Source organism: Cydia pomonella, chromosome 2 (assembly GCF_033807575.1).
Source record: "Cydia pomonella isolate Wapato2018A chromosome 2, ilCydPomo1, whole genome shotgun sequence".
In the NCBI taxonomy this organism is placed as follows: domain Eukaryota; kingdom Metazoa; phylum Arthropoda; class Insecta; order Lepidoptera; family Tortricidae; genus Cydia; species Cydia pomonella.
The window spans coordinates 33,389,436-33,402,307 of record NC_084704.1 but is presented as its reverse complement, the minus strand read 5'-3'; the positions used below and the strand labels follow the sequence as shown (position 1 = coordinate 33,402,307).

The following is a 12,872-nucleotide window of genomic DNA, read 5'->3' as shown; positions in this document are numbered from 1 at the left end:
CATGCCAATAACACTGACACACGTTTGTGATAGATAATACAGCAGCGGTGTATTGCTATAATTTTTGTACTAGAATGTAGAAATTTCGCTGAATATATAACATATTGTAATTTTAAACTAAAACATAGATAATAAAAATCAATATGTGGTCTATAATAATTTTAGTAATATTCTCAATTATTGCTTTTCTCATTACCGATGAATTGATACCCAATTTGAAGGAATTGTTCATAAAAGCTGGTTTAGGTGGCATAGATTTATGTAAAACTAGCAAAGAGAAAATGTAAGTAATTACAATCTAATATCCATAACTTTACAAAGCTTTAATATCTTACTTTTTTTTGTTTCTTTATAAACTTAAACTCTTAAGTTTAAAAAAAACTTGAACTCTTGAACTTTGCTTATAATTAGCATAGTATCATGATTTATCTCGTTAGCTGTGTAAGTTATCTGACTGACCGTTTTGTTTCCAGTCCTGAAGCATTGGGAGTAGTCTCAGGATGTGTTTTCCTGGTGACATGTTTTTTATTTATTCCCATAGTTTTTGGCAACAGCCTTATGGACACTGCAAATTTTCCTCATAATGAAGTAAGTGTTCTTACTTTTGTCGTAAGTCTCTAACCATTTGAACGCCAAGAACACCTAAGGGCATCATTACTAATCATGCCCACAGCGCCAAGGACAATTATAGGTGTTATGGTGGATGCTGTCAAAGTAACCTTCATACTTTTGAGTATAAGGTTTACATTAGCTGCCTTGCGCCCGGGATCTTGGCGTTTGGTTCGTGTTTATGATATAAAGCTTTCAAAGGGTTAAATAAAATATAGATTTTTTAAAATAGAATTAAACATTTCTACTTATCTATTTGAACTTTATTTGTGGTTTCTGTTTGTGCCTAGTTTGCGGAGTTGCTAGCAGCCCTCCTGTCCATATGCTGCATGCTGCTGCTAGGGTTTGCAGATGATGTGCTAGACCTGCGGTGGCGCTACAAGCTACTGCTACCAACTATAGCATCCTTACCTTTGCTGGTGGTGTACTATGTCAATTTCAACTCTACTACATTCATTGTGCCAATGCCCTTGAGACAATGGCTTGGAGTATCAATTAATATTGGTTAGTATATTTAAGGACAAGTTAATATAAATAATGATATTGAATGAAGAATGTTAAACCTATTTACCAATCATCAACTTACCATCCGTATAATTCCAAACATTCACTTTTTGGAATGTGGAGATTGTGTGTTGGGGACTTGGAGATTTATAATGCAGCTTATGTGAAGTACCATTTGCATTTATAAATTCCACTGCAACTGTATAAATTAATTCTGTAATTTGTTCCACCCAAAAAAAAGTTATTTTCAAGAAATTCAATTATTATCTCAGGTTTCCTCTACTACATCTACATGGGGATGCTGGCAGTATTCTGCACAAACGCTATCAACATCCTAGCAGGCATCAACGGCCTGGAGGTTGGCCAGTCTGTGGTCATTGCCGTCTCCATCATCATCTTTGACATCATCGAGTTGAGGGGAGACCAGTACAAGGCCCACACATTCTCACTGCATATCATGATACCTTACCTGACTACCGCACTAGCGTTGCTGAAACACAATTGGTAAGCAACACTGTCATTGGCAAGTAAACCTTATGTGATAAAGCATAAAGTACAATTTAGATATTCTTTCATGAATACATCAAATCTTTGATATCATCGAGTTGAGGGGTGACCAGAACAAGGCCCACATATTCTCACTGCATATCATTATTAGTTACATGTAATAAGGCGAAAAGTGTAAACATCTCTGATGTCGAGCTGTACTGTGTGATAAAACAATGCAACCCCATAAAGTTCTGTAGAATATAAATATACTTAATATTTTAGTTAAGTAGTATGAGTAGGTCATATCACCAGTAGTTGATTGTACTAAAAATACATTCTGGCAGTTTGTGGGTATTATAAAATAAATTCCATTTCCTTCCAGGTATCCGTCCAGAGTGTTCGTCGGCGACACGTTTTGCTACGTCTCCGGCATGACCTTCGCCGTCGTCGCCATCCTGAGCCACTTCAGCAAGACAGTAATCCTCTTCTTCATACCACAAGTCATCAATTTCCTCTACTCAGTACCCCAGCTCTTCCATTTCATACCCTGCCCCCGCCATCGTCTCCCTAAATACAGCGCAGAGCTAGACTTACTACTACCTAGTAGAACTGTTATAATTAAAAAAGAAATGAAATTATTAGACTCTTTAATGCTTAAAATCTTAACTGTACTACGCTTAGTAGATATAAAAGAAGACAATGAAAGCATAACTATCAACAACTTGACTTTAATAAATTTCTTTTTGATCAAACTTGGACCTATGTCGGAAGTTAGATTGACGACGAATTTGATGCTGTTCCAAGTTTTATGCACTTGTATCGCATTTCTAATCAGATATCCATTGGCGTCATATTTTTATGACACGTAATTAGTAAGCATATTTCCGTTTAACTTTAAGATTTAGATAAAATACTAAATGAATGTTTTTATGAGCGTTATTTTCGTTATGTTATTTATATTTTAAACGAATATAATTTTTCGTGTTATTAAGCTCGTTTCCAGAATTTATGGTTACCAAGCATTGACATATAATTAAGGACGGGTCTTACGGACGCTAAATGGTGCTAGTTCAGTGGAGTCACTAACGAATTCGAGCCAATAGTGCAGTCTGCATCAACCAATCGCGTTGTGCCGTTATACTGCACGATTGGCTTGAATTCGTGTGCGTAACACCGCTGTACTGGCCCCATTCTTATTGCCCGTAAGGCCCGTCCTTAGATATATGTCAATGGTTACCACATTCACTGCCAAGAACACGCTAGGTGTGTTGGAAGGGCGCTTGGCCCTGAAAGTTTTAAACTGATCACAATCGTTGAAACAGTTGACTAATCATCATATTATTATGTAGAACATTTAAAACTTACGCGTTTTAAACACCTATTAAGAGCCGATCAACGTGCTCACTAGCGCCACTGGAAAATAATTATGATTGTTTCAATTTAGCGATAGATATTTAAAAAAGCGGCCAATTGCGAGTCGGACTCGCCCATGAAGGGTTCCGTACCATTTATGACGTATTAATAAAAACTACTTACTAGATCTCGTTCAAACCAATTTTCGGTGGAAGTTTGCATGGCAATGTATATCATATATTTTTTTTTTAGATTTTTCATTCTGTTATTTTAGAAGTTACGGGGGGGGGGGGGGGGGAGGGACACATTTTACCACTTTGGAAGTGTCTCTCGCGCAAACTATTCAGTTTAGAAAAAAATGATATTAGAAACCTCAATATCATTTTTAAAGACCTATCCATAGATACCCCACACGTATGGGTTTGATGAAAAAAGATTTTTTGAGTTTTAGTTCTAAGTATGGGGAACCCCCAAAATTTATTGTTTTTTTTCTATGTTTGTGTAAAAATCCTAATGCGGTTCATAAAATACATCTACTTACCAAGTTTGAACAGTATAGCTCTTATAGTTTCGGAAAAAAGTGGCGGTGACATAATCGGACAGACAGACGGACATGACGAATCTATAAGGGTTCCGTTTTTTGCCATTTGGCTACGGAACCCTAAAAAGGGGGCCGCTACGTAATGTATTTTGTATTTAAGTACCTTTTGAATAGATCAAAATAGTTTTTATGTTGCTGGATTCATAGATCTACGAACTCAAAACGAAAACGGCCGTTTTAACTTTGGGCGCCTAGATTGATGAATCCAGCGACGTATAAACTATTATGATGTAAGTATTCAAAAGGTACTTAAATACAAAATACAGTACCTAGCGGCCCCCTTTTTTTTGTATATTTATCGTTAAATTTGAATAATCACAATTATTTAGCAGTGGCGCTAGTGAGCACGTTGATGGGTTCTTAAATCACATTTGTAACCAGGTTTATAGCGAACATAGATAGTAGGATCACATAGAAGTGCTATACGCGTGCGCCCATGAGGGGCAGAATATACACAATGCGCAAAATTAAAAACACGTTTTAACATTACTGACAACATACCAAAAGCAACCTACGTAATTTGGTCGGGTTATTTGTTTCCCACCAAAATCCATACTAAAATTTACGGTGGGTAATAAAAAAAGAGAGTGTGACAAGGACAAACAATCATCGCGCTTTCTCTGCTACTCCTACTGAAAGTTCCATAAGAGCATGTACTTATTGTACCTCTATGATAGCGAATTTATTTTATTACCTTTATTTTTTTTATTCCGAAAAGGTACGCATTTGACCACAATCTCACCTGATGGTAAGTACCGATGTAGTCTAGGATGGAACATGCTTACCTAAAAGATGTCTATTCACTCTCGATTTAAAAAGGTCCAAGTTATAGTGGACTGGGAATAGATTTGCAGGAAGTGAATTCCACTCCTTAGCCGTTCGCATGATAAAGCTGGATGCGTAGCGTTTAGTGCGGATCAGTGGTAAAGTAACGACGTAAGGGTGAAACGCAAGTCCGCGTCTAGTCCCACGGTGGCAGAACGGAGATGGGGGGATAAGATTATGTAATTTTTATTTGCTGGGACATCAGTTAGCCGCGACCATGAGCAGTGAAGTGTCGCAACGTCGGTAAATAAAGGTAGTAAAATAATTTTGCTATAGACCCGGTTATAAATGTGATTTAATATGTGGTCATATGTGAACCTTATTGCTTATAACATACAGTTCATTAGTGACTTGTCAATGATGTTTGATAGTGTAATGTTTGTACCAAAGAGAATTTGTAATAGAGGTGGATTGTCAAATCGCTCGAAACGATGCCGCCATACCTTTGGCCTATGATCTATTAGATGACGGCACTTTTTGATATTTAATAAATTTAACACATATCAGTGAAAGAATAAGGATCAAACTTAAATGGCGCTCTAAAAGTTTTAATCATGTGTCTAAAGATGACAGTAAATTAACCGTGGCTACAAAGTGTTCTTTGTCAATCCCCCTCTATTTCAAATTCTCTTTGTTTGTACTAAAGAAGAGGCGCTTTCCAGATAGATTTTCGTACATTGACCCTTAGAGCATTTAACCAACCGGAGTAACCTTTAAGAGCTTACCACTCTGTCGAAAATCTCGGCCAATGTTATACTTATTGCACGGACTGACGTTTATCTGATTTGACTATTTGTACGTAGCGTAATACGAATACCTATGTGGAAAGCGTCTCTGCTTTAACAGCAACACTCTTAAATGACCATCGATGTACAAATATATCGGAGCGGCCGACGTGCTCAAAAATATCTGCACACGCACTAACACTTTGACAATAAAGGCGTGTTGAGATATCTGCGAGTACCTTGCCCGTTCCGATATATCTGATGGCGACCGTACCTTTATGTCTTTGTAATAGGTTTACATTTTCAATTAACCACGTTGTGTATAAAGGGTGAAAATCGACTTGCCGAGTGAAGGAAAGAGATGATCATTAATCCTAAGATAAAAGTTGTTTGATCTGAAGAAGTGTTCAAAGAGATCAAAAATTATCTACCACAGGGCCGGATTTAGGGGAGGGCAACCGGGGCTACAGCCCCGGGGCCTCCACAATAGAGGGCCCCCACAATAGAGACTTCGGAAAATTTACCATTTTATTTGGAAAATAATTTGGGGCCTGGGGGCCTCGACTCCTTTATTGCCCGAGGCCTCCAGACCTCTAAATCCGGCATTGATCTACCAGATAATTTAAGTATGTAAAAAGATTAGGTTTTAGCCAATTTGAGATAAATATTAAGAAAAGTAAAAATTTGTTTTTATTATTCCATAACTATAATTGGAAACATGAAGGTAATGCTGTCTTATGTCTTATCAAGTTATCAGTCTGCTTGGATCATGTAAATATAGCTGTTGGTGTAAGCTTCCCTACTCTTTGCAGTTTTAAACCTTATTTTCGAGTAGTAAAGTCTATAATAGGTAGTTCCTGTTAGGTGAGTCTGTGCTATGGAAGCTTGATAAGACTTTCCCTAAACTCATGTTTAGTTTGTGGAATTTTAGATGTATGGATAGGAAATGAGCCATCCATTATAAAAAAAGTAGAATTTAGAAAGACATTGAGATTATAAAAAAAGACAAGGCTTTTTTTTAAGAAATAAAAAGAAAATGATACAATTAGTGCACCGTCAGTGAACTCTTTCAAAAATAGACTAGATACACATTTTAGAACATTAAAAAGTGCTAAATAAACACAAGTGCTGCGATATACACGCATGAGCTCCAAGAGCTGCTAGTGTATCAAATAAAATAATAAATAATAATTAGATTGTTTTCATTTTATTAATAAATAAATTGTATGACAACTATATAATACATAAACGTAATATTTCAGGGTCAAAATAGCTATTTTTCTTGATTATCCATACATTTAGGACAAACTAATGTAATGTGACGGACGTACAATATCATTTCGTGAGAGGCGTTTCAATCGTCGAGTGCGAGCGTCAGACTTTAACTCTCATTTCTGACCTTTGTGTTGCTTAAATGCCATGAGTACTATATAGACATTTGATCCTCAGGAAAATCAAGATCGATTGACTTTATTTACAAAAAGCGGCCAAGTGCGAGTCGGACTCTCCCATGAAGGGTTCCGTACCATTTATGACGTATTAAAAAAAACCGGCCAAGTGCGAGTCGGACTCGCACAGGAAGGGTTCCATACCATTATCTATATAAATTTTATTTCGCTTAAAAGTTACGGTTTTTTTTTGTATAATTCTCACTGCACCCACCTTGAAGTTTTTGTTTTGCCTTATGGTTGACTGGTAGAGAATGCCTATTGGCATTAAGTCCGCCTGTTGTACTCTTTTTTATGTGCAATAAAGTTTAAATAATAATAATAAAAACGGTCACCCATCCAAGTACTGACCCCGCCCGACGTTGCTTAACTTCGGTAATTGGATGAGAACCTCGAGATTGGAAAGAAACATTTATTTTATTCTGTTTTTAGTATTTGTTGTTATAGCGGCAACAGAAATACATAATCTGTAGAAATTTCAACTGGCTCACTATCACAGCTCATGAGATACAGCCTGGTGACAAACGGACGGACAGCGGAGTCTCAGTAATAGGGTCCCGTTTGACCCTATGGGTACGGAACCCTAAAAACTACTTACTAGATCTCATTCAAACCAATTTTCGGTGGAAGTTTGCAGTGTATTATAATGTACATCTTTTTTTTTTTAGTTTTATCATCTGTTATTATACAAGTTAGAGGCGGGGGGGGGGGGGGCACACATTTTCGAAGTGTCTCTCGCGCAAACTATTCAGTTTAGAAAAAAATGATATTTGAAACCTCAATATCATTTTTAAAGACCTATCCATAGATGGGATCCACGTATGGGTTTAATAAAAAAAAATTGAGTTTTAGTTCTAAGTATGGGGAACCCCCAAAAAGTATTGTTTTTTTTTTTGTGTGTGAAAATCTTAATGCGGTCCACAGAATACATCTACTTACTAAGTTTCAACAGTATAGTTCTTATAGTTTTGGAAAAAAGTGGCTGTGACATACGGACGGAGACAGACAGACATGACGAATCCATAAGGGTTCCGTTTTTTGCCATTTGGCTACGGAACCCTAAAAACTATCAAGTAGCCAATTGACAATTACAAATTGAACTGTAAACTGTAACCGTCCGTTACGGTTCAATTTGTAATGGTTAATTGCAATTAGCGTTCGGCCAACACTGATTGAAAGACCTTATTTCCTAGCAATAAGGTCGATGATAACGACGAAACAACATTTAGATATAGCTATGACATTTTTTTTTAAACACCATTAATTTCTTGTACAATCGACGTTGAAGATATGTATGCGATAAATGTTAACATATCTTTGACGTCGACTGTACTGTACATAAATAATATGACTGCATTTTACTTTGGGTTTCGGGAGAAAGGATAGCATTTAGGAATTGAATCACGGTAGTCGCCATCAGATATATCGGAGCGGCCAATGTGGTCACAAATATCAGAACACGCCTCTATTGTTAAGGCGTTAGAGGGCGTGTAACGTGTTCAGATATTTGTGACCACCTAGGCCGCTCCGATATATCTGATGGCGACTGTAATCGTGGGTTGCATGAATTTTATTGTAAACTTCAAAATTAAGGTCACAATTATTTGTATATTTTGTAACTATGTCGATGGAACAAGCTGTAAAATACTATTTAAACAATAAACATAAATTAGTCATTTTAACTGCAGTTGAATACAGGCACCAAACTTTCCAGAAAGTCAAAATGGAGTGGGGCTTCTATACTTACTAATTTAGTATGAGGGCGCGACATATCATTCAGCTCATCGGAGTTTACGACTAGTACCAAAACGTATTCAATTATCTAACGTATTTTTGTGCAATATATTACAAATTCAAACTGGTCTTCCAATGGCTGTTACATATATGATCTGATACATCTCTTTTTTAATTAATGTATGACGGTTGGCGTGATCGCCGAGCATCCCGTCCGTTTCGTGGCTGTGGTGTTATTATATGTACATGCCATCAGATATATCGGAGCGGGCACAGTGCTCACAAATATCTCAACACGCTTCTATTACAAAGACGTTTGAGTGCGTGTTCAGATATTTTTGAGCACCTCGGCCGCTTCGATATATCTGATGGCGACTGTATTACGTACGTATGGTGAGGCAGATTAGTGCGAAAGTTATAGGATTACAATATTGTTAACGGCATTAGTCTGTGTAGGTAGGTATTACGTGTATTATAGCACCGTTGTACTCTATTATAAGTACTTAAGTATACATCTATCACTGGATTATTTAGAGTTTAGTAATAATTAAAATAAACATCAAGCAGTGTACATACATAATAGCGTTATTGCATTAAAATAATATTTGATTTAAAATCATAATTGAGTTGAGAAAAGAAAGATCTGCAATATTTGAGAATAATCCGTTCTCCCTATTCATCAGTAACTATCCGTTTCCTTAATTATTCTAGATTTGACTACAATTGGGTAGACATTTTGGATACAAAGGAATTCTCGATTTTGGCTAGCTTGCTAATAATAAATTTATTTATAAATACATTTTAAATAACCAAGCTGCTAATACATTTTCGCATTTCTCTCAATAAATTCAATTTTATCAATACAGTTAACATTCAGTTTAGCCAAATATCGTACAAAATATTGTCTTCAACATCGTTTTCGTTGATGACCCGCAGTGTCTTGAGGGTCTGCAGGTAGAAGGTCAGCTCGGAGGTCACCACGCCGTGCTGCGGACTGCCATTTGCTACAATATTCATCTTCGCTAACTGCTCTCTCAGTTTATCCTTAAAATTATCATGTACCCTTTTATAAATGTTTCTTATTTGTTCAATTGGCAATATATCTATCAACGCTTCATGCAATTTAACTAAGTGTTTAGAAATATTTCGGAATGTCTGTGAAGGAACTGGAGGTTTAGCGTCCCAGCCGGTCAGCTGCGAGCACAGCATGTTACTAACTATGAGGCATATCTTATTTTCTATTTCTTGCTTATGGCTAACAATATCATTCTGAATACTATCGAAGCCAGTCATTGACACCTCTTTTGATTGTAATTGGCTAAGCTGTTCTTTGATTATCGGCAGGAGCCACAGTAAGACCTGCAGTGACCTGGAGACTAAAGCTAAGTTTGAAGTGGAGATTGTTTTCAGCCCGGCACTCTGTATTGCACCCGCCCCCAACACCAGCTGACAGCAGCGGGAGTTGAACAGTCTAGTCAACTCCAACATGCAATGGATCAAGTACTGGACGATGACTGGAGACTGCTTCGTCGCATCACAGTATTCCAGAAGGATTTTAATCAATAGCTGCACAGTGCCTACAACTGCATAATTTTCTTTATTTATAACTAAGAATTTTCCATCAGATTTAATAGATTCATATAGATTTGTAGAAATATCGTTAGAATTAGATATCTTGTCAATCAACTGTTGAAGTTCAACAGGGACATCAGCGCTTTTCCATCGCTCAGCATTCAGTGTAATTGTCAGTTGACTTCTTCTGTCCGAATGTAAATTTTGAACATATTTCATAGCAAAGCTTCTCAGTGCCAACTTCATTGAATTGCTGTTGTGGCCAGTCATTTTCTCCAAATCATCTGAAAAATTCTCAATTAGCATTGACAATTTGGACAACTGAGTCAAATCTGAGAACACAAAGTCCTTGTCAGATTTGGTGACAATGAGATTGGCACATCTCTCATTGCTGTAGTCTGATAATGAAACAATCATTTTGTCCAACTTTTCTTCTACTGATAACAGCTCTTCATGGGTCCACATTTCTTCACTCTCATTACCAGTCACATCATCCATTTGGCTGATTTCTAATACTAAATCTCTTAAACACAAAATCCTTTTAAATAGTGTAATTAAGTTTGGAGTCACTTTTTGGAGAAATACAATACTTTCATTGCACATTAACCATGTGTTGTCTGCATTAGATCCTCTTAGAACTACCTCTGTGTTGCCATCTCTTTCAGATACTATCTCTATTACACATTGCTTGATTGTCGCCTGAATTGTGGTCATAGCCTCCATTTTAAAAGTCTCTATAAAGTCAAATTCTTTTAATCTTAGTATCCCAGAAACTATAGACACTATTTTATCTCTTTCTGGTATGTCTGTGAGGTCCTTTGGGGGCCTATTTAAATCTGTCACTATAAATCTTTGGAATTCATTGCTTAACATTTTATGAATTAATCTTTTCATTTCAGTCAACTGCGATGACAAATGTCGGAATGCCTGAATCCTCGCAAGTTGAGTGGAAAGCACTTTTTGTGTGGAACTGATCAAGTCTAAGGCGGCTACATAGTCTGAAGTACTCAAGAGGAGCTGGATCATGGGTTGGGTTTGCTGGACTGTGCCTATAAGCTTCAGTAATTCATGCACATTATTTAAGTTTTGATTTATTCTTGTGAGGCTAACCAGTTTTAATGGATTTTCAGTTAGATTGCTCTTCACTGCATGAATATTGTTACGGGTTGACCGCACAGTCTTCACTGCCCGTGCCATTTGCTCCATAATAGTGTCATGTGACAGCATAGCATGGAAAAATGCATCAGATTTCTGTGCAACTTGCTTTGAAATCTTCATCTCTATAAAATCCAGGTATGTACTGAGTGTCTCTTGCAAGGAGCGAACAGCCGCACTTGGGTCTTGAGAATCCACAAGGTTTGGAAAAACTTTGCTAAACACATTTGGATCATGTAACTCAAATGTCTGTTCATAGAATATCTCTGGAACCTCACAATTCGTTTCAACTACAGGGGTTTTAACTTTAACAGCTAGGTTTTCTTTAAGTTTGCAATGTCTTCTGTGCCGCCTGACAATTCTTTTACAATATGCCTCAAAATGTAATAATGTAATTTCTGGCAGATAAGGACTAGGCTGTATATCTACTTTATCCACAAAGCCGTCTCCCCATATTTTCGTAAAAAAATTACTCTGCTTTCCTCTGTTAGGATCATTTAATACTGCAGGGAGGTTTTGAGATGATGAATAGAATGTCCAGTTAGCTTCTGCATCATCCTTGGCGAACAGGTGGTACTCCCTTACGTGATACTTGAATCCTGCCTTCCGTAAATCTCCAAACTGCAGCGAGGCACAAATCCCATTAGGTCCATATTGACATAAGATAATGGAACCTTCCTTAATACTGTGCTTGTCTTGAATGTGCCTGGAAACGAGATGAATAAAATAAGATTCATGAATATAAAAATCATTAACAATTTAACAACATATAATATAGAAACCTTTCAAATTCCGTAGTGGTGCTGAATAGAAGATTGGGGCAATGTACACAGTTCTGCCAGGTTGGCGTTTTCTTACAGAGCGTGATATTGTCCTCCATAACATGTTTCTCTCCACGCCCAAAATATAATATTCGAGGCAACCTTGTTTAATATTGTGTATATCATCTAGTATTTCACATTTCCGTAACCCAGATCGCGATACCATAGCAAGTCGAAAATGACAAATGACATCAATGCAATGACATGAGCTAGTGACGAACGAAACGAAACGTTGATACGAAATGTCAAAGTGACAGCTTTGGGCTGCCAACTTGCCGTAGTGGTGAAAATCATAGATAAAACGTAGTGATTATATGCTCTTTGATCATAGAGATGAAATAGGGGAGGGGCCAGATGACGAACGAGATGCACTTATGGAACTTTCAGTAGGAGTAATAAAAAAAAATAAAAATAAAAAAATAACATCCACACTTTATTAGGTCTGATATCAGATCCGATTTCGGGCCCGAGAAAGAATATTTTTCCGTTTCACCAAATACCAGCACACACGGACGTAAATAATAAGGTGGATAGTGTACACTGGCTAAAAAGTGTGTCCACATGAGAAGTCAAACCAGGGCGGCTACCGGGAAAATCGAAATTCGTCAATTGCGGGCATTTTTCTCTGTCACTCTAATTACGTGTTAATGAGAGTAAAAGAGAAAGATCCCCGCAAATTATGATTTTCGGTTTTCGCGGTAGGCCCCCAGAGCCCTGCATCTAGTTTTAATTAGGGTGACCATATGTCATATTTATGTGGGATATTAGGATAAGCAGGAAATTTGGAATGTATAGTTAGGCCAGGATCTTTTCTCATTCGTGCATAGTAAGAGAGAAATAGAGTATTTAAGAGCAAGTTCGGCCTGGCCAGCCACATTAGGGCTCACGCTAGACAACATCCATAATGTTCATTTAGGGTCGCCGTTATCGAAAACGATGAGGAGGACTATAATTATATATTTATATATAGAATTGCCCCAGAAAACTCTTGAAGTTTAGGCTCTCCAGCTCAGTGTGTAACTTCAAGTTCCAAGAT

At 37.2% G+C, this 12,872-nt stretch overlaps 2 protein-coding genes across 2 annotated transcripts; one reads left to right on the top strand and one right to left on the bottom strand.

The window, feature by feature from the left end:
• Window positions 1-31: 31 nt before the first annotated feature.
• On the top strand, window positions 32-3,169 carry LOC133515417 (UDP-N-acetylglucosamine--dolichyl-phosphate N-acetylglucosaminephosphotransferase). The gene is made up of 5 exons (XM_061847958.1): window positions 32-283; window positions 474-588; window positions 900-1,113; window positions 1,386-1,617; window positions 1,985-3,169. The coding sequence occupies exons 1-5, from the start codon at window positions 144-146 to the stop codon at window positions 2,469-2,471; spliced, it is 1,188 nt and encodes a 395-aa protein (XP_061703942.1). The 5' UTR covers window positions 32-143; the 3' UTR covers window positions 2,472-3,169.
• A 4,973-nt stretch (window positions 3,170-8,142) lies between these two features.
• Window positions 8,143-12,234, bottom strand: LOC133515410 (vacuolar protein sorting-associated protein 54). Its single transcript, XM_061847948.1, has 2 exons — window positions 11,798-12,234; window positions 8,143-11,721 (listed from the first exon to the last, which is right to left on the bottom strand). The coding sequence occupies exons 1-2, from the start codon at window positions 11,893-11,895 to the stop codon at window positions 9,162-9,164; spliced, it is 2,658 nt and encodes an 885-aa protein (XP_061703932.1). The 5' UTR covers window positions 11,896-12,234; the 3' UTR covers window positions 8,143-9,161.
• Window positions 12,235-12,872: the final 638 nt, after the last annotated feature.

Coding starts and splice junctions, on each gene's coding strand:
- LOC133515410 (XM_061847948.1), bottom strand. CDS start 11,895: ATGGAGGACAATATCACGCTCTGTAAGAAAACGCCAACCTGGCAGAAC. Junction 11,722..11,797: donor ACCACTACGGAATTTGAAAG/GTTTCTATATTA, acceptor TCTCGTTTCCAG/GCACATTCAAGACAAGCACA.
- LOC133515417 (XM_061847958.1), top strand. CDS start 144: ATGTGGTCTATAATAATTTTAGTAATATTCTCAATTATTGCTTTTCTC. Junction 284..473: donor AAAACTAGCAAAGAGAAAAT/GTAAGTAATTAC, acceptor TTTTGTTTCCAG/TCCTGAAGCATTGGGAGTAG. Junction 1,114..1,385: donor TGGAGTATCAATTAATATTG/GTTAGTATATTT, acceptor TTATTATCTCAG/GTTTCCTCTACTACATCTAC.